The following is a 19,892-nucleotide window of genomic DNA, read 5'->3' as shown; positions in this document are numbered from 1 at the left end:
ACTGAATTGTATATTTAAAAGTGGTTAGAATCGGAAATTTCAGATGTTGTATATATTACCAGAATAAAACCTTTTAAAATTCATTGAACTGTACAATAAAAACAGTGAACCCTGAGGTAAACATTTTATTAGTTGATATTATAGTATGTCATTAATTTTAACTAAAGTGCTACACTGATGCTGTATGTTAATAAAACAGAAATAATTGAGATGACTGTTATGGACACTGTACTTTCTGCATGATTTTTCAGCAAATCTTCAGCTTCTCTCATTAAAAAATAATGATCTGTACAATGAAATTATTCATATCTTCTTTATTAGCCAGAGTGAAGACTCTCACTTCTGGCTCTGGAAGAGGAGGGTCCTCCCCATGTTTCATGTGGAGCACACTTTATGTTTCTGTTGATTCAATGCAGTTCATCCAAGGTGATACATTGGAATTCATGACAGTTTGGTCTTGAAAGTTTGCTCAAGTCTGGGGTCTCATAACTTCTTTCTCCATTCTCAGTTGACTGGACTACTGCTTTTCTGGTTGTGATGGAAATTCAGAGGAAGACAGTTGTCAGCTGAGCTGTTGGAAATGCAACCACTAGTGAGTACAGAATTCTTAACTGAAATTACATGTGTGTTGCCAGCAATGATCAGGTTCCTCCTATTGACTTGGGTATCCTAAAGACATTCATGAGCTCAGGCTCTGAGTTCCAGTTAAGTTTATCCCTGCCCCTGGGATGGTCTTGGAATGTTATGGTTCATCAATAAGTAATCACCTTTCCAAAATTATACTAATTTTTCCAGGATCCACTAAATCTGTTCACTGAACAGATGTGAGAAGTTTCCATTTTTTTATCCAGTCCATGGCCACATTAGGGAAATAATGCACTCACTAATAATTTCAGTTCCTCCAATGGCTTAGGCATGTTGTAAAAATGGATGATAGGTTTTAGTTACTCCTCCAGGAAAGTAGGTAAAAAGCCAGGAACTGCGTGGACTGGACACCACAGAGCAATCTGTCTTTGGGCATACTTCATACAACACTCATGAAAATGTGGAACTGCTGAGATCAGCGAAATCTGTAAGTTTTTGCGGCCAGAGGACCCGCGCCCCTCCCTGCCAGGCTCAGTCCCGGGGGAGGAGGGGCTGTCAGCTCCAGGAAGGAGAAGGGAGAATTGCAGTGGCTGCTCTTATCGGAAACTCATTCTACTGATTCAAACTCCAACCATAGATAGACTGAGACCAGACACCAGAGACTCTGAGAGCAGCCAGCCCAGCAGAGAGGAGACAGGCATAGAAAAAAAACAACACGAAAAACTCCAAAATAAAAGCAGAGGATTTTTGGAGTTCTGGTGAACACAGAAAGGGGAAGGGCGGAGATCAGGCCTTGAGGCGCATATGCAAATCCCGAAGCAAGGCTGATCTCTCTGCCCTGTGCACCTTTCCTTAATGGCCCTGGTTGCTTTGTCTCTTAGCATTTCAATAACCCATTAGATCTCTGAGGAGGGCCGTTTGTTTTTTTTTTTTTTTTTTTTTTAAATCCTTTTTGCTTTTTCTAAAACAATTACTCTAAGAAGCTCAATACAGAAAGCTTCAAAGAATTGAAATTTGGGCACGTCAAGTCAAGAGCAGAACTAAGAGAGCTCTGAGACAAAAGGCAATAATCCAGTGGCTGAGAAAATTCACTAAACAACACAACTTCCCAAGGAAAGGGGGGTGTCCGCTCACAGCCACCATCCTGGTGGACAGGAAACACTCCTGCCCATCGCCAGCCCCATAGCCCAGAGCTGCCCCAGACAACCCAGTGTGACGGAAGTGCTTCAAATAACAGGCACACACCACAAAACTGGGCGTGGACATTAGCCTTCCCTGCAACCTCAGCTGAATGTCCCAGAGCTGGGAAGGGGGAGCAGTGTGAATTAACAGAGCCCCATTCAGCCATCATTTGAGCAGACTGGGAGCCTCCCAACACAACCCAGCAGCCCAGAACTGCCCTGGGGGGACGGCACTCACCTGTGACATAGCACAGTCATCCCTCAACAGAGGACCCGGGGTGCACAGCCTGGAAGAGGGGCCCACTTGCAAGTCTCAGGAGCCATACGCCAATACCAAAGACTTGTGGGTCAGTAGCAGAGACAAACTGTGGCAGGACTGAACTGAAGGATTAGACTATTGCAGTAGCTTTAAAACTCTAGGATCATCAGGGAGATTTGATTGTTAGGGCCACCCCCCTCCCCGACTGCCCAGAAACACGCCCCACATACAGGGCAGGCAACACCAACTACACACGCAAGCTTGGTACACCAATTGGGCCCCACAAGACTCACTCCCCCACTCACCAAAAAGGCTAAGCAGGGGAGATCTGGCTTGTGGAGAACAGGTGGCTCGTGGACGCCACCTGCTGGTTAGTTAGAGAAAGTGTACTCCACGAACCTGTAGATCTGATAAATTAGAGATAAGGACTTCAACTGGTCTACAAACCCTAAAAGAACCCTATCAAGTTCAGCAAATGCCACGAGGCCAAAAACAACAGAAAATTATAAAGCATATGAAAAAACCAGACGATATGGATAACCCAAGACCAAGCACCCAAATCAAAAGACCAGAAGAGACACACCTAGAGCAGCTACTCAAAGAACTAAAGATGAACAATGAGACCATAGTACGGGATATGAAGGAAATCAAGAAGACCCTAGAAGAGCATAAAGAAGACATTGCAAGACTAAATAAAAAAATGGATGATCTTATGGAAATTAAAGAAACTGTTGACCAAATTAAAAAGATTCTGGACACTCATAGTACAAGACTAGAGGAAGTTGAACAATGAATCAGTGACCTGGAAGATGACAGAATGGAAAATGAAAGCATAAAAGAAAGAATGGGGAAAAAAATTGAAAAACTCGAAATGGACCTCAGGGATATGATAGATAATATGAAACGTCCGAACATAAGACTCATTGGTGTCCCAGAAGGGGAAGAAAAGGGTAAAGGTCTAGGAAGAGTATTCAAAGAAATTGTTGGGGAAAACTTCCCAAATCTTCTAAACAACATAAATACACAAATCATAAATGCTCAGCGAACTCCAAATAGAATAAATCCAAAAAAACCCACTCCAAGACATATACTGATCACACTGTCAAACATAGAAGAGAAGGAGCAAGTTCTGAAAGCAGCAAGAGAAAAGCAATTCACCACATACAAAGGAAACAGCATAAGACTAAGTAGTGACTACTCAGCAGCCACCATGGAGGCAAGAAGGCAGTGGCACGATATATTTAAAATTCTGACTGACAGGAATTTCCAGCCAAGAATACTTTATCCAGCAAAGCTCTCCTTCAAATTTGAGGGAGAGCTTAAATTTTTCACAGACAAAGAAATGCTGAGAGAATTTGCTAACAAGAGACCTGCCCTACTGGAGATACTAAAGGGAGCCCTACAGACAGAGAAACAAAGACAGGACAGAGAGACTTGGAGAAAGGTTCAGTACTAAAGAGATTCGGTATGGGTACAATAAAGGATATTAATAGAGAGAGGGAAAAATATGGCAAACATAATCCAAAGGATAAGATGGCCGATTCAAGAAATGCCTTCACGGTTTTAACGTTGAATGTAAATGGATTAAACTCCCCAATTAAAAGATATAGATTCGCAGAATGGATCAAAAAAAAATGAACCATCAATATGTTGCATACAAGAGACTCATCTTAGACACAGGGACACAAAGAAACTGAAAGTGAAAGGATGGAAAAAAATATTTCATGCAAGCTACAGCCAAAAGAAAGCAGGTGTAGCAATATTAATCTCAGATAAAATAGACTTCAAATGCAGGGATGTTTTGAGAGACAAAGAAGGCCACTACGTACTAATAAAAGGGGCAATTCAGCAAGAAGAAATAACAATCGTAAATGTCTATGCACCCAATCAAGGTGCCACAAAATACATGAGAGAAACATTGGCAAAACTAAAGGAAGCAATTGATGTTTCCACAATAATTGTGGGAGATTTCAACACATCACTCTCTCCTATAGATAGATCAACCAGACAGAAGACCAATAAGGAAATTGAAAACCTAAACAATCTGATAAATGAATTAGATTTAACAGACATCTACAGGACATTACATCCCAAATCACCAGGATACACATACTTTTCTAGTGCTCACGGAACTTTCTCCAGAATAGATCATATGCTGGGACATAAAACAAGCCTCAATAAATTTAAAAAGATTGAAATTATTCAAAGCACATTCTCTGACCACAATGGAATACAATTAGAAGTCAATAACCATCAGAGACTTAGAAAATTCACAAATACCTGGAGGTTAAACAACACACTCCTAAACAATCAGTGGGTTAAAGAAGAAATAGCAAGAGAAATTGCTAAATATATAGAGACGAATGAAAATGAGAACACAACATACCAAAACCTATGGGATGCAGCAAAAGCAGTGCTAAGGGGGCAATTTATAGCACTAAACGCATATATTGAAAAGGAAGAAAGAGCCAAAATCAAAGAACTAATGGATCAACTGAAGAAGCTAGAAAATGAACAGCAAACCAATCCTAAACCAAGTACAAGAAAAGAAATAACAAGGATTAAAGCAGAAATAAATGACATAGAGAACAAGAAAACAATACAGAGGATAAATATCACCAAAAGTTGGTTCTTTGAGAAGATCAACAAGATTGACAAGCCCCTAGCTAGACTGACAAAATCAAAAAGAGAGAAGACCCATATAAACAAAATAATGAATGAAAAAGGTGACATAACTGCAGATCCTGAAGAAATTAAAAAAATTATAAGAGGATATTATGAACAACTGTATGGCAACAAACTGGATAATGTAGAAGAAATGGAGAATTTCCTGGAAACATATGAACAACCTAGACTGACCAGAGAAGAAATAGAAGACCTCAACCAACCCATCACAAGCAAAGAGATCCAATCAGTCATCAAAAATCTTCCCACAAATAAATGCCCAGGGCCAGATGGCTTCACAGGGGAATTCTACCAAACTTTCCAGAAAGAACTGACACCAATCTTACTCAAACTCTTTCAAAACATTGAAAAAAATGGAACACTACCTAACTCATTTTATGAAGCTAACATCAATCTAATACCAAAACCAGGCAAAGATGCTACAAAAAAGGAAAACTACCGGCCAATCTCCCTAATGAATATAGATGCAAAAATCCTCAACAAAATACTTGCAAATCGAATCCAAAGACACATTAAAAAAATCATACACCATGACCAAGTGGGGTTCATTCCAGGCATGCAAGGATGGTTCAACATAAGAAAAACAATCAATGTATTACAACACATTAAAAACTCGAAAGGGAAAAATCAATTGATCATCTCAATAGATGCTGAAAAAGCATTTGACAAAAACCAACATCCCTTTTTGATAAAAACACTTCAAAAGGTAGGAATTGAAGGAAACTTCCTCAACATGATAAAGAGCATATATGAAAAACCCACAGCCAGCATAGTACTCAATGGTGAGAGACTGAAAGCCTTCCCTCTAAGATCAGGAACAAGACAAGGATGCCCGCTGTCACCACTGTTATTCAACATTGTGCTGGAAGTGCTAGCCAGGGCAATCCGGCAAGACAAAGAAATAAAAGGCATCCAAATTGGAAAAGAAGAAGTAAAACTGTCATTGTTTGCAGATGATATGATCTTATATCTAGAAAACCCTGAGAAATCAACGATACACCTACTAGAGCTAATAAACAAATTTAGCAAAGTAGCGGGATACAAGATTAATGCACATAAGTCAGTAATGTTTCTATATGCTAGAAATGAACAAACTGAAGAGACACTCAAGAAAAAGATACCATTTTCAATAGCAACTAAAAAAATAAAGTACCTAGGAATAAACTTAACCAAAGATGTAAAAGACCTATACAAAGAAAACTACATAACTCTACTAAAAGAAATAGAAGGGGACCTTAAAAGATGGAAAAATATTCCATGTTCATGGATAGGAAGGCTAAATGTCATTAAGATGTCAATTCTACCCAAACTCATCTACAGATTCAATGCAATCCCAATCAAAATTCCAACAACCTACTTTGCAGACTTGGAAAAGCTAGTTATCAAATTTATTTAGAAAGGGAAGATGCCTCGAATTGCTAAAGACACTCTAAAAAAGAAAAACGAAGTGGGAGGACTTACACTCCCTGACTTTGAAGCTTATTATAAAGCCACAGTTGCCAAAACAGCATGGTACTGGCACAAAGATAGACATATAGATCAATGGAATCGAATTGAGAATTCAGAGATAGACCCTCAGATCTATGGCCGACTGATCTTTGATAAGGCCCCCAAAGTCACCGAACTGAGCCATAATGGTCTTTTCAACAAATGGGGCTGGGAGAGTTGGATATCCATATCCAAAAGAATGAAAGAGGACCCCTACCTCACCCCCTACACAAAAATTAACTCAAAATGGACCAAAGATCTCAATATAAAAGAAAGTACCATAAAACTCCTAGAAGATAATGTAGGAAAACATCTTCAAGACCTTGTATTAGGAGGCCACTTCCTAGACTTTACACCCAAAGCACAAGCAACAAAAGAGAAAATAGATAAATGGGAACTCCTCAAGCTTAGAAGTTTCTGCACCTCAAAGGAATTTCTCAAAAAGGTAAAGAGGCAGCCAACTCAATGGGAAAAAATTTTGGAAACCATGTATCTGACAAAAGACTGATATCTTGCATATACAAAGAAATCCTACAACTCAATGACAATAGTACAGACAGCCCAATTATAAAATGGGCCAAAGATATGAAAAGACAGTTCTCTGAAGAGGAAATACAAATGGCCAAGAAACACATGAAAAAATGTTCAGCTTCACTAGCTATTAGAGAGATGCAAATTAAGACCACAATGAGATACCATCTAACACCGGTTAGAATGGCTGCCATTAAACAAACAAGAAACTACAAATGCTGGAGGGGATGTGGAGAAATTGGAACTCTTATTCATTGTTGGTGGGACTGTATAATGGTTCAGCCACTCTGGAAGTCAGTCTGGCAGTTCCTTAGAGAACTAGATATAGAGCTACCATTCGATCCAGCGATTGCACTTCTCGGTATATACCCGGAAGATCGGAAAGCAGTGACACGAACAGATATCTGCACGCCAATGTTCATAGCAGCATTATTCACAATTGCCAAGAGATGGAAACAACCCAAATGTCCTTCAACAGATGAGTGGATAAATAAAATGTGGTATATACACACGATGGAATACTACGCGGCAGTAAGAAGGAACGATCTGGTGAAACATATGACAACATGGATGAACCTTGAAGACATAATGCTGAGCGAAATAAGCCAGGCACAAAAAGAGAAATATTATATGCTACCACTAATGTGAACTTTGAAAAATGTAAAACAAATGGTTTATAATGTAGAATGTAGGGGAACTAGCAGTAGAGAGCAATTAAGGAAGGGGGAACAATAATCCAAGAAGAACAGATAAGCTATTTAACGTTCTGGGGATGCCCAGAAATGACTATGGTCTGTTAATTTCTGATGGATGTAGTAGGAACAAGTTCACTGAAATGTTGCTATATTATGTAACTTTCTTGGGGTAAAGTAGGAACATGTTGGAAGTTAAGCAGTTATCTTAGGTTAGTTGTCTTTTTCTTACTCCCTTGCTATGGTCTCTTTGAAATGTTCTTTTATTGTATGTTTGTTTTCTTTTTAACTTTTTTTTTCATACAGTTGATTTGAAAAAAGAAGGGAAAGTTAAAAAAAAAAAAAAGAAAAAGAAAAAAGACAAATAAGGAAAAAAAAAAAAAAAAAAGATGTAGTGCCCCCTTGAGGAGCCTGTGGAGAATGCAGGGGTATTCGCCTACCCCACCTCCATGGTTGCTAACATGACCACAGACATAGGGGACTGGTGGTTTGATGGGTTGAGCCCTCTACCATAAGTTTTACCCTTGGGAAGACGGTTGCTGCAAATGAGAGGCTAGGCCTCCCTGTATTTGTGCCTAAGAGTCTCCTCCTGAATGCCTCTTTGTTGCTCAGATGTGGCCCTCTCTCTCTGGCTAAGCCAACTTGAAAGGTGAAATCACTGCCCTCCCCCCTACGTGGGATCAGACACCCAGGGAAGTGAATCTCCCTGGCAACGTGGAATATGACTCCCGGGGAGGAATGTAGACCCGGCATCGTGGGATGGAGAACATCTTCTTGACCAAAAGGGGGATGTGAAAGGAAATGAAATAAGCTTCAGTGGCAGAGAGATTCCAAAACGAGCCGAGAGATCACTCTGGTGGGCACTCTTACGCACACTTTAGACAACCTTTTTTAGGTTCTAAAGAATTGGGGTAGCTGGTGGTGGATACCTGAAACTATTAAACTACAACCCAGAACCCATGAATCTCGAAGACAGTTGTATAAAAATGTAGCTTATGAGGGGTGACAGTGGGATTGGGAATGCCATAAGGACCAAACTCCACTTTGTCTAGTTTATGGATGGATGTGTAGAAAAGTAGGGGAAGCAAACAAACAGACAAAGGTACCTAGTGTTCTTTTTTACTTCAATTGCTCTTTTTCACTCTAATTATTATTCTTGTTATTTTTGTGTGTGTGCTAATGAAGGTGTCAGGGATTGATTTAGGTGATGAATGTACAACTATGTAATGGTACTGTAAACAATCGAAAGTACAATTTGTTTTGTAAAAAAGAAAAAAAAAATGGATGATAGAGAAAAGTGATAACTATATTTGTCACCAATTGTCCAATTTCCAGTTTTTCATATAACTTTATTCATGTTTTGCAAATGGAAGCACTGAATAGGAAGCATTGTTTCTTTTATTTTGGTTATGCATTCAGGAGAATTATAGTAAGTAGAATAAAACTTAGGTCCTTGGGAAAATTTTCAAAAAATTGGAGAGACCAGACCAGTGAAAGGATTTATATTATTCCTGAAAAAACAGGTGAGATGACAATAAAAAGAGACAAGGAAAATAATGCTTGGAGGTCCCATGGAACATTCAAAATGGAAGGTCTCATATGACTGTATGGTACCATTATGGTCTAGATAATTTTTCAGTAGAGCAATCTCAGGGGTCCAAGATGTGGGCAGGAGGCTATCCATATTTCAGTGTTATGGTGATCACCTGAGTTCTGTAGAGTTGAATGAGGCAGCACCCATTAATCCCAAGTTATGTATGAAACCTGTTTAATTGTGCAGAATACTGCTCTTTGATGCAAGGCTTTCGGCTATTTTAATGAATAGTCCAGTGAGTTGTGTTTAGATAAGTACTTTGCACATTAGCTCATTGGATCTTTCAAAGCTCCTAACATGTTTTTAAACAATATCCTAGATGAGAGGAAACAGGTCATCTAGAGGAATAATCCCACCATACTCATGGTTTAAAAATAGCATGTCATGGATATTGGTTACCTTGTGAAGAATCTATACATTTACATGAAATCAGTGAAGAGTGTTTTTTAATGAATGCTCAAGTGCAAATTTTATCATCTCCATCAGGAAGTCATGATTATCAGTTATTGGGAATTTTCCAGCTTATAACACACCACATGTCATGTGATATTCCTTTATACTGGAGGTTTTGTATTCAGTGTGTGTATGTATCTGTGTATCTGAAATGCAGGTGACACTTCAGCTCTGAAAATGATCTGACTGAAACCCACAAAAGAGTTTGAGCTTTCTGTAAACATATAGTCCTTGCTTCCTCAGTGCTACGATCTTGAACATCCTACTCTGAACATTGGTAGGGGTGGCCCTGTCTGAATCCAAATGTCCATGATGTTTTAGGAATCAGTGGCCTTGAAAGATGTAGCTATAGACTTCCCCCAAGAAGAATGGGCTCTCCTGGACACATCACAGAGAATGCTGTTCAGAGATGTAATGGCAGAGATCATCAATCATCTGGTTTCAGTGGGTGAGTCTCTCAAAATATATCTATGTATCCACTTATCTCTATGTATCATCTATCTTTTTTCTGGAGATGTTTATAACAGTTCTTCCATATTGTTTTACAGTCTTTTATAATATTATATTTTTATTTTAATATTATTTTATAAGATGAACAGGTACCTAAGGCAATATATTCCTTTATGTGTTTCTTATATCTAATTTTTCACCCGGTTAGAATATGATTTTTTGACCAAAATTTCATGTCTTTGTTGCCCCTCCATCTCCAATACTCAGAACAGGGCTGGGAACTCAATAGTTTTTTGAAACTATAAGTAAGTGAATTAAATATCTTTCCAGTAATTGTTCTGCTTGGGAGTCTGTGCTGAGGCTTTATACTATAGTAATAAAAACAAGAGGCATATTCTTTTCCTCATTTAAATGATAGAGTTCTGGTGGAGATTGAGTTCTTTAGATTTTTTTTGAAAATAATAACCAACCACTTATAGAGATACAGAATTTCACCTGTTTGGAAATGTGGAGGATTCTGCAGCCTCTGAATTTGAACATGGGAACAGTCAATAAGAGGTCCTCACTGTATTTGGACACAAGGTCAAGAGTTAGCCTTTTGGTGGTGAAGGATTATGATTCTGTGTTCTGGGTACAGTTTCTTTGTCTGACTTTCAATGTTTACCATTTCCTTCTTTGGTGGCCTGCCCTGGAGTTGACCATCCACTGTTATCTGTGTTGTACATAACCCAAAAATCCATTTATCTTTTTCCTGCAAACAGGGTTTCAAGTCTGCAAATCAGATGTGCTTTCCCAGTTGGAGCAAGGAGAGGAACTGTGGAGAGAAGGAATAAGATTTTTCCAAAACCAGAGTTCAGGTGAGCTCTAGGATCCTATGCTTCTGTACAAGAAGTCTGCTAAGTTAGTGGATTTTTGGAAATATCAATTGCAGAATTCCTTAATTCAGTTATATTTTCAGAAATATCGGTTAGGATATTGTAGAAATTTTCAACAAACTTTTTGATATCTGTGTGTCTTTGGTTTTTGTGAAATGGTATACTATTGGTGTTAAGCTTTCACATAATGGCCCTTTTCCCAGGCCATTAAAACATCTTAATGTTTTGCTTCTCTTTAGCTCTCCAACATCTTATGTTCTTTTTGTTTTTCTCATATTTCAAAATTAAAATCCTTTCTAATTGTCCCAAGTTTCCTATAATGTGTTCTACTTCCTTGAGTGTTACTTAATTTGAAATTTGTTCTTCACTAAGGGCGAATGTTTGAAATATACTTGCAGAGACATTTGGGCCTTTTCATCATTTACATTCTTCTAATGCTAATGAAATGGTTTATTTTTTTTTCCCCTGTTATCTCAGGTAGGGAAAGTGGCTGTAAAAAACAAGAAATGATAATACAAAAAATCTGCAGGAAAGGTGCATCTACCTTCATGTCATTGGTAAGCTTTATGGGTGTAAATTTTCAACTTCCAGATTGATAACTGGGAATGGAATAAATTGAGAATTCAGTACAATCGCCTAAGAACTGATGTTGGTATTAGAGGGTAATTGAGCAAAAATTGATATTTTGAATTTAGGGAAAAATTAACTTGAACGCAGAACCATAACCTGAGTTCTTATAAAGAGAAGTGCATAAATATGGCTTATATATCTAATCATCAGAGCATCATTCAGTCTTCAGAATTAATCTGATAGCTCTGCAGTTGGGTGGCTACAAAAGAGAAATTCTCTGTTTGCAGGAGAATGAGGTATGTATATAGCTAACATGTGGAAGATTTTAATTGGAGAGTATCACTGAAAGGTTTGTTGAGAATTCATATGTAGAGAAAAGGTTAAATGAAAGTATTTGGATAACTCTGAATTCTTTCATCTACTTCCAAAATACAGAGATCTCACATTCCAAAGAATCCCTTTAAATGTAATGATTTGCAAGAAGAATTCACATTCAGAACTGCAGTTTCTCAACATGTGTTAATTCAGAAGGGAAAGAAACTCTGTTTCAGCAAACTATTTGGAAAAGGCCTCAATGACCAGTCATCTCTTACTCAACATAAGCAAGTTCACAATAGAATTAAATCATATGAATCTCATGTAAGCAATAAAGCCTTTATTCAATTGTCTGGCCTTAGACAATGCAATGGATCTGACGTTGGAGGGAAATCCTATGAATGCCTTCTGTGTGGGAAAGTTTTCACCCATTGTTCTTCCCTTAGACGACATGAGATATCTCACAATGGAGAGAAGCCCTATGAATGTCCTCGATGTGGGAAAGCCTTCACACATCGTTCTTACCTCAGACAACATGAGAGAATTCACAACGGTGAGAAAAAGTATGAATGTCATCTATGTCAGAAAGTCTTCACGCACTGCTCTAGCCTTAGGCAACATGAGAGGACACACACTGGAGAGAAACCCTATGAATGTCATCTATGTGGGAAAGCCTTTACCAATTGTTCTGGTCTTAGACAACATGAGAGTACTCACACAGGAGAGAAGCCGTATCAGTGCCATCTTTGTGGGAAAGCCTTCACTCAGCATTCTACCCTTAGGTTACATGAGAGAATTCACACTGGAGAGAAACCATTTGAATGCCATCTATGTGGGAAAGCTTTTAGGACATGTTCTTATCTCAGAAACCATGAGAGAACACACACTGGAGAGAAACCCTATGAATGTCGTCTATGTGGGAAAGCCTTCACTAATCGTTCCCACCTTAGACAACATGAAAGGAGTCACACTGGAGAGAAACCCTATGAATGTCTTCTATGTGGAAAAGCCTTTGCCCATCGTTCTTACCTTAGGCAAAATGAGAGAATTCACAATGGAGAGAGACCATATGAATGCCATATATGTGGGAAAGCTTTTACCCACTGTTTTAGCCTTAGAGAACATGAGAGAACTCACACTGGAGAGAAACCCTATGAATGTCATCAATGTGGAAAAGCGTTCACCGGTTGTTCTGGTCTTAGACAACATGAGAGGACTCACACTGGAGAGAAACCTTATGAATGTCATCTGTGTGGAAAAGCTTTCACTACATTTTCTCATCTTAGAGTTCACGAGAGAACTCACACTGGAGAGAAACCCTATGAATGTCATCTGTGTGGGAAAGCTTTCACCAATTGTTCCGACCTTAGAAAACACAAGAAAATTCACAATGTGTAGAAACCACATGAACATGGACTATGTGTGAATGCTTTCTCATTCTGGCCTTAGACCACACGAGAGGATTCATACTTGAGAGAAATGTATGAATGTTTTTGTATGAATGGGAAGTCCTTAAATTTATTTTTGTAAGCTTAGACAACATGAGAGTAGTCATGTTGGAGGGAAGTGGTTTAAAAGACATGTAAATGGGAGAGTTCTCAGGCAATGTTCTGACCTTAGATGATATGGCAGCACTCAGTAAAAATGATCCCTATATGCAGAGTTGATTGCAGCTTTAGAATGATCCTTTAACACACCAGCAAACTCACACCCTGAAAAAAATACTATGTAATCAACATGGTAGAAGTTTTCATCATCCTTACTACTTCAGCTATTCTAAAGAAAGGTTTTTGAAAAGAATCCCTACAGATATCACCTGTGTAGCAAAACCTTTGTTGATTGATGATATACAAATTGAGTGAATTAATATTTATGTAATAAAAGTGGAAGAATCTTCATCTACAACTCAAAGTTAAGCTAGAGAAATGATGTATGAGAGAAATTCTGTATCTGTAATCAGTGTGAGAATTCCTTTATATTATCCTTTAAATGAAATGAATGAACCTAGCAGGAGAAAAATACTAGGTTTGTAATCAATCTGTATGATGATTTAGTCAAGGACCAACTTTTGTGTGCAAAAGAAAATTCAGTGTAGAAAAACACTGAGAAAATCATGAAATGTCTGTATTAGGAGGATAAAACTCCTAAGGCTAATGCCAGATGATTCATGCTAGAAAAGTTACTCAGTGAAAATCATGAGAAATCATTTATTCATGCATCAACATTTGTAAGGTATATAGGAATTCACATTTAAAACATTCTTGGGGTAATAAATGAAGTGAAGTCATCAGTGAGCCCTCATTTCCTAATAGCGTTAATATTTCTCCCACTGAGGAGGCAACTATCCTGAAGGTGAAATAGGTAAACCATCTACTGATTTCTCATCAGAAAACTCAGACTTGACAATAATACAATTTATTGGTACCCAATTCAGTAAATAATCCAGAATTTCGAAAAAGCCTATTATTGAATATATGTAGTAAGGAAATTTAGGATTGTGAAGTGACCTGTGAATATTGAATGAAGAATTTTGTAAGAATATGAAGTGAGAGTCTATCCAGTCAGTTAGTATTTGCTTATATGGAAGCAGCAAAAGTTGTTGAAAAATCTAATAACTTGGCCAAGTTGTAGTTTTTTATGTAGCTCTAAACAGAAATATTGAATTTCAGAAATTAACTTTGTAAACTAAAACATATAACAGAAAATGATGAGTCCTACTCTTAACATTAAAACATATACAAATCAGGGATGGAGTCAAACATGGGTAAATAAATACACTTTAGAAGTCTGATTATACATAAACTCTCCTGTTTAAATGCCATTTATTATTGTCATAAAAACTTAGGAAAGAATTAATATTTAAATAAAAGAAGAAAATGTTTAAATCCTGGAGAAATATGCATACACTGGCAAGAAAATTTGTCAGAATCTAGACTCTGGCTATGTTTCATTCCATATATTAGATTTTTTTTTTTGCAGAAGGGCTAATGTCAACAAGAACAGATATTGTAACAGGCAAGGATATGGAAGTACATTGAAGATGGGGGCAGTGTCTAGTTTCTGGAATGCCTTAAAAGTTATACTAATTCATGTAACCAAGATCTGCCCTCTTAAGGACAGGCACAGAATACTGGAACAGCTGAGAAAGCAGAAGGAAGCCTTGGAAATTTGATTTAGCACATTTCCCAGAAACAAAACTCATAAATCCTTAAATCACCTCATGGAGTGACTCCCAGGCCATCCTATTCACATGTACAAAGGGCTAGGAAAGAAAATGGTGGATGCTGTCTACCACCAGAAAGACAAGAGGTCTATTTCTTGTACTCATTTGTAATTGATAATTATCCTTGCTTTTCATGTGGGAAAATGAGAACCTTGAAGTTTGTAAGATTTATGCAGTGCCCTCATCAACCCCACTTTATTTGTGTGCTTTTGTTTGAATATTTCATATTGATGAATAGTCAAGTTCAGTAATCTTGCATTTTATGTTTAATGTCTCTTAACTTCATCCATTGAGTTTACCCATAAAATATATTTTGGTGAAACTTACACTATTGTACTTCTCCATTATTTCATATATTTTAATCATTTCCTTGATTTTATGTACTACTGCCTTAGTTTCCAGGCTGCTAGGAGAAGTACCATACAGTGTGTTGGCTTAAGCATGGAAATTTTATTGGATCATGGTTTCAGAGACTAGAAGTCTTGCTTTCTCCCCAAAGACTGTGGTGTTCTAGTGCTTGCTTGTTAATCTTTGAGGTTCCTTGGCTTTACTGTCACATGGTGATGTCTTCTCTTTTCTCTTGTGTTCTAAGGATGTCTAGCTTCTGCTTGTCCACATGGTTTTATCTTCATAGAGTCTCCAGTAATAGGATTAAGGCTGAATCTCATTCAGTTTGGCAACAGCTTACTAAAAACATCTTCTGAAATTCTATTTAGAATGAGCTCACACCCCCAGGAATGGTTTATGATTAAGAACATGCATTTCAGCTATGGATACTTATAGCAATGATTCTACATTATTTCTCTAATGATGATAATCTCAAAATATATCTCTATCTGCTGATCTTGTCTCTATTTTTTTTTAGAAAATGAAAACAAAAATAAACAACCAAAACATCCTATATCCCTTATCCCCCCTATTATTTATATATTTTTTCATTATTTTATTAGTCATCAGTCCATACACTGGATAAAGGGAGGGTCTAGTCACAGGGTTTTCACTATCATGCAGTCACTCAGTAAAAGCTATATAGTTATGCAGTTATCATCAAGAATCATGTTGACTATATTAGAGTTCAACAGACTCAGGTTATTTCCTTCTAGCTATTCTAAGACACCAGAAACTAAAAAGGAATATCTACTTAAATGCATAAGATAGCCTCCAGAATGACCTCTTAATACTATTTGAAATCTTTTGGCCATTGAAACTTTATTTTCTTTCATCTCTTTTCCTATTTTTGGTCAAGAGGGCATTCTGGTTCCCATGATGCTGGGGCCAGGCTCATCAATGAGAGTCATGTCCCACATTGCCAGGGAGATTTACACCCCTGGGAGTCATGTCCTGTATGGGGGGCTGGTAGTGAGTTTATTTGCAGAGTTGGCTGAAAGAGGTCACATCTGAGCAACAAAAGAGCATCTCTGGGGGTGACCCTTAGGCAAAGTTATAAATAGCCTTAGTTTCTCCTTTGCAGGAATAAGTTTTCTAAGGGCAAGTCCGAAGATAAAGGACTTGGCTTATTAAATTTGGCTTCCCTATTGTGAGAATATCAGAAATTGCCCAGGTGGGGACACTTAATATTTCCACATTTATCCTCAGTCTCTCAAGGAGGTGCTTGCATGTTTTTTTTCTTCTGCCCAGAAAGAACACTGTGTTGTATCAGGGTACATTAACCTCTACAGAATAACAAGGTCTTAATCCCTGTTCTAGGTTCCATGTAATTATGTTTAAATAAACTGACCAGATGAGTGAAATTAGTGTGATACAGAGAATATAAATTTTGTACCAAATACCCCTTAACAGTTAAAACTCAAGATATGACTGTTGATCTCATTCATATAAAAAACTGTAAGAGCTTACAGTCTAGGAACCTTTACCATAAGCCTTATTGAACATTCTGTACTCCTACATTGTCAATTGCCCAATCTCTGCACACATTCTGATAACCTGTGCTCTTGAATTCAGTTCTCAGCCTTTGCTCGTTATAGTTTCTATTAGCGAGGCCTTACAGTATTTGTCCTTTTTGTTTCTGACTTATTTCACTCAACATAATGTCCTTAAGGTTCATTGACCTAGTTGCATGCCTCACAATTTAATTTCTTTTTATAGTCATTCAATATTCCATTGTATGTAAATACCACAGTTTGCCCTTCCATTCCCCCATCGACATACCCTTAGGCCACCTCCCTCCATTGCAAATCATGAATACTGACACCATAAACACCAGTGTGCAAATGCCTGTTCATGTCCCTGCTTTCAGTTCTTTTGAGTATATAGCACATCATAGGGTTGCAGAATCATATGGCAACCCCATGCTTAGCCTCCTGTGGAACCATCACACTGCCCTTCAGAGGGGCTGCACCATTCTACTTCCCAACCAACAGTGAACATGTGTATCTCTCCACATCACCACTTGCGTCTTTCTGCTTTTTTTAAGTTTTATTACGTACCATACAATCCATCCTAAGTGAACAATCTGGAGCTCCTGGTATAATTGCACAGTTATGCATTCACCACCATAATCTATAAAATAACATTTTTCTTTCTTCCATGGAGAATGAAGAGGAAGAAAAAATAAAAATATTAAAGGAGGAAAACATCAAGCATCCCATACCTCTCCCTTATATTCTGCTCTTATTGACATTTAGCTTTGGTATATTGCCTTTGTTACAATTAATGGAAGAATATTACAATGTAACTATTAACTGTAGGCCCTGGTTTGCATTGGTTGCATTTTTTTTCCATATACTATCCCATTTTCAACACCTTGCAATGATGATATCCACGTGTTCTTCCTAATGCAAAATTTTTTTTTGTACATTTAATCACCATCATTGTCCACTCGAGGTTTCATTAAGTTATATGGCCAAAGTTCTTATCCTTTAGTTTTCCTTCTGGTGTCTAGCATGACCCTAGCCTTCTTTTTTCAACCTTACAGCTTTGTTCATTATACTTAACAATATTGTGCTAACATCAGATAGGTTTGTGCTATCCATTTCTGGATGTTTTCAGTCAATCCTGTTGAACATTTGTACTCCTTCAGCATCACCTGCCCAATCTCTGCCCTCTTTCTACCTCCTGATAACCTGTGTTGTAAACTTTAATTCTTAGAGTTTGCTCATTAATATTAGTTCATATTGGAAAGACCATACAGTATTTGTCCTTTGGTTCCTGGCAGTTTCACTCAACATAATGTCCTCTAGGTTCATCCGTGTTATTGCATGTGTCATGTCTTCTTACAGCTGTGTAATATTCTGTCGTGTATATACCACAGTTTGATTAGCCACTCATCCATTGATGAACATTTGGGCTGTTTCTGTCTCTTGGAAATCATGAATAATGCTGCTCTAAACTTTGGTTTACAAATGTCCGTTCATGTCCTAGCCTTCAGTTCTTCCTAGTATATACCAAGTAATGGAATTGCTGGATGATATGGCAGTTCTGTACTGAGCTTCCTGAGGAACTGCCAAACTTCCTTCCAGAGTGGTTGCACCAGTCGACATTCCCACTAAACAGTGAATAGGTTTACCTCTCTCTCCACATCTGTCCAACACTTGTAGCTTTCTGTTTTTTTAATGGCCATTCTAGTATATGTGAGATAGCTCATGTTTTTGTGTGTTTTTTTGTTTTTTTTCCACATAAAGGGTTTATTTTAAATGTTTTAAGGGTAGGATAGAGTTACATCATGGTGATAAAAACTACAGAATTAACAAAGATATTTATACTTCCAAATGCAGAGTATAGGGAACTGCCTACACATTGTACAAATAAAGTGTTAATTAAAAATGAATTCAGTCTCTAAAGATGAGGTCATTTACCTAATTTTAGAATATGAGCATGAAGACATCAGAACTGTATGCATTCATTCAGACTTCACTAATGAAAATACAAAAAGTGCAGCATTTCCAAGGAACAACAGACATTTCCACCATAACTTCTGTTCTAAAAATTGTTTCTGTTTTTCTTTGGAGAACTTTTTTTTTTCAAGACAATGAGCTTAAGAATGTTTTTGGGCACTACAATTTGTGACAATCAAAACAGTCTCCTAATAGGTCTACAGCTTTCAAAATTTCACGTCCAGTGCACTTTGGGGTTTGGCACATAAAACAATAGAAATGAAATCTGTTTTTAGAAGTAACTGTGATTTTCTTTTTTTAAGAATACACAGTCCCTTCAAATGCTGCATGACAAATATAAGTGAAAGATTACCTCTATTGGCAATATATTTGCTTCACCAGTGCACTTTGATCCTATAACCACTAAGGATCACACTGAGCAAATATACGGAAGACAGATAAAAACAAAGATTTAAAAAAAAAAAGCTAAATATCCTTAACATGCAATTCTAGTTACATTGAACATTCTACTTAGAACAGAACATGCATAAAAGGATGGTGTGCTTTTGAGATTTTTCTTTGCAGTCTGATATGGCAGCCTGACATATCTCTCCCTCCCTTCCTCTTTCTCTCTCTTTCTCTCTCTCACACACAAACACAGTACAATACTATAGCTGGTAAGTTAGGCCAATAAATTTCATACAGGTTCATATCTTGTGTTGTCACAAGCCACATAGTTTTGGAAATTAATGTTAAATTCCTGGAATAAGGAATTGACATTCAGATAAACCAGTGCAGATCTGGAACATGAGCTTAAAATGAAGCCCCAAGCTTATGGACTGGGGAGTAAAATTCATCACAGCATCAATAAATGTGGTCTAAGCCACCAAAAGAAAGAATAGAAAAAAGGCAGCAAATAAACAAAAACCCTTCCCCTTCTGTTGACCTAAAAGCAATAAATGGAACAATTATTATAATAGTCACATACCACATTCTTCTGTAGATTGGCAGATCATGAGGTGTATTAAAGTTGCTAAAATTGCTTGTGGCAAAACCACAATGCAAGTCATTAGGTAATGCTAAAGTGTTACAGTGGACCCAACCCTCAGGATACTTCAAAATGAACTTTCTTTCTCACCCCCAAATTAACTCTACCAT

General features: G+C 37.6%; 1 protein-coding gene across 1 annotated transcript; it reads left to right on the top strand.

Annotated features, from left to right (window-relative positions):
- The first annotated feature begins 400 nt into the window (after positions 1-400).
- Positions 401-15,984, top strand: LOC119524755 (zinc finger protein 596-like). The gene is made up of 5 exons (XM_037823418.1): positions 401-592; positions 9,790-9,916; positions 10,680-10,775; positions 11,271-11,350; positions 11,799-15,984. Exons 1-5 carry the CDS (start codon positions 581-583, stop codon positions 13,074-13,076), a joined length of 1,593 nt encoding a protein of 530 aa, XP_037679346.1. The 5' UTR covers positions 401-580; the 3' UTR covers positions 13,077-15,984.
- The last annotated feature ends 3,908 nt before the right edge of the window (positions 15,985-19,892 follow it).

Source organism: Choloepus didactylus, assembly GCF_015220235.1.
Source record: "Choloepus didactylus isolate mChoDid1 chromosome 11 unlocalized genomic scaffold, mChoDid1.pri SUPER_11_unloc7, whole genome shotgun sequence".
Taxonomy (NCBI): Eukaryota; Metazoa; Chordata; class Mammalia; order Pilosa; family Megalonychidae; genus Choloepus; species Choloepus didactylus.
This window is presented reverse-complemented; position numbering and strand designations above follow the sequence as displayed.

Excerpts from the sequence above, each read along its gene's own strand:
- LOC119524755 (XM_037823418.1), top strand. Across the intron at positions 9,917-10,679 it reads CAATCATCTGGTTTCAGTGG|GGTTTCAAGTCTGCAAATCA; the intron begins GTGAGTCTCTCA and ends TCCTGCAAACAG. Across the intron at positions 10,776-11,270 it reads TTTCCAAAACCAGAGTTCAG|GTAGGGAAAGTGGCTGTAAA; the intron begins GTGAGCTCTAGG and ends CTGTTATCTCAG.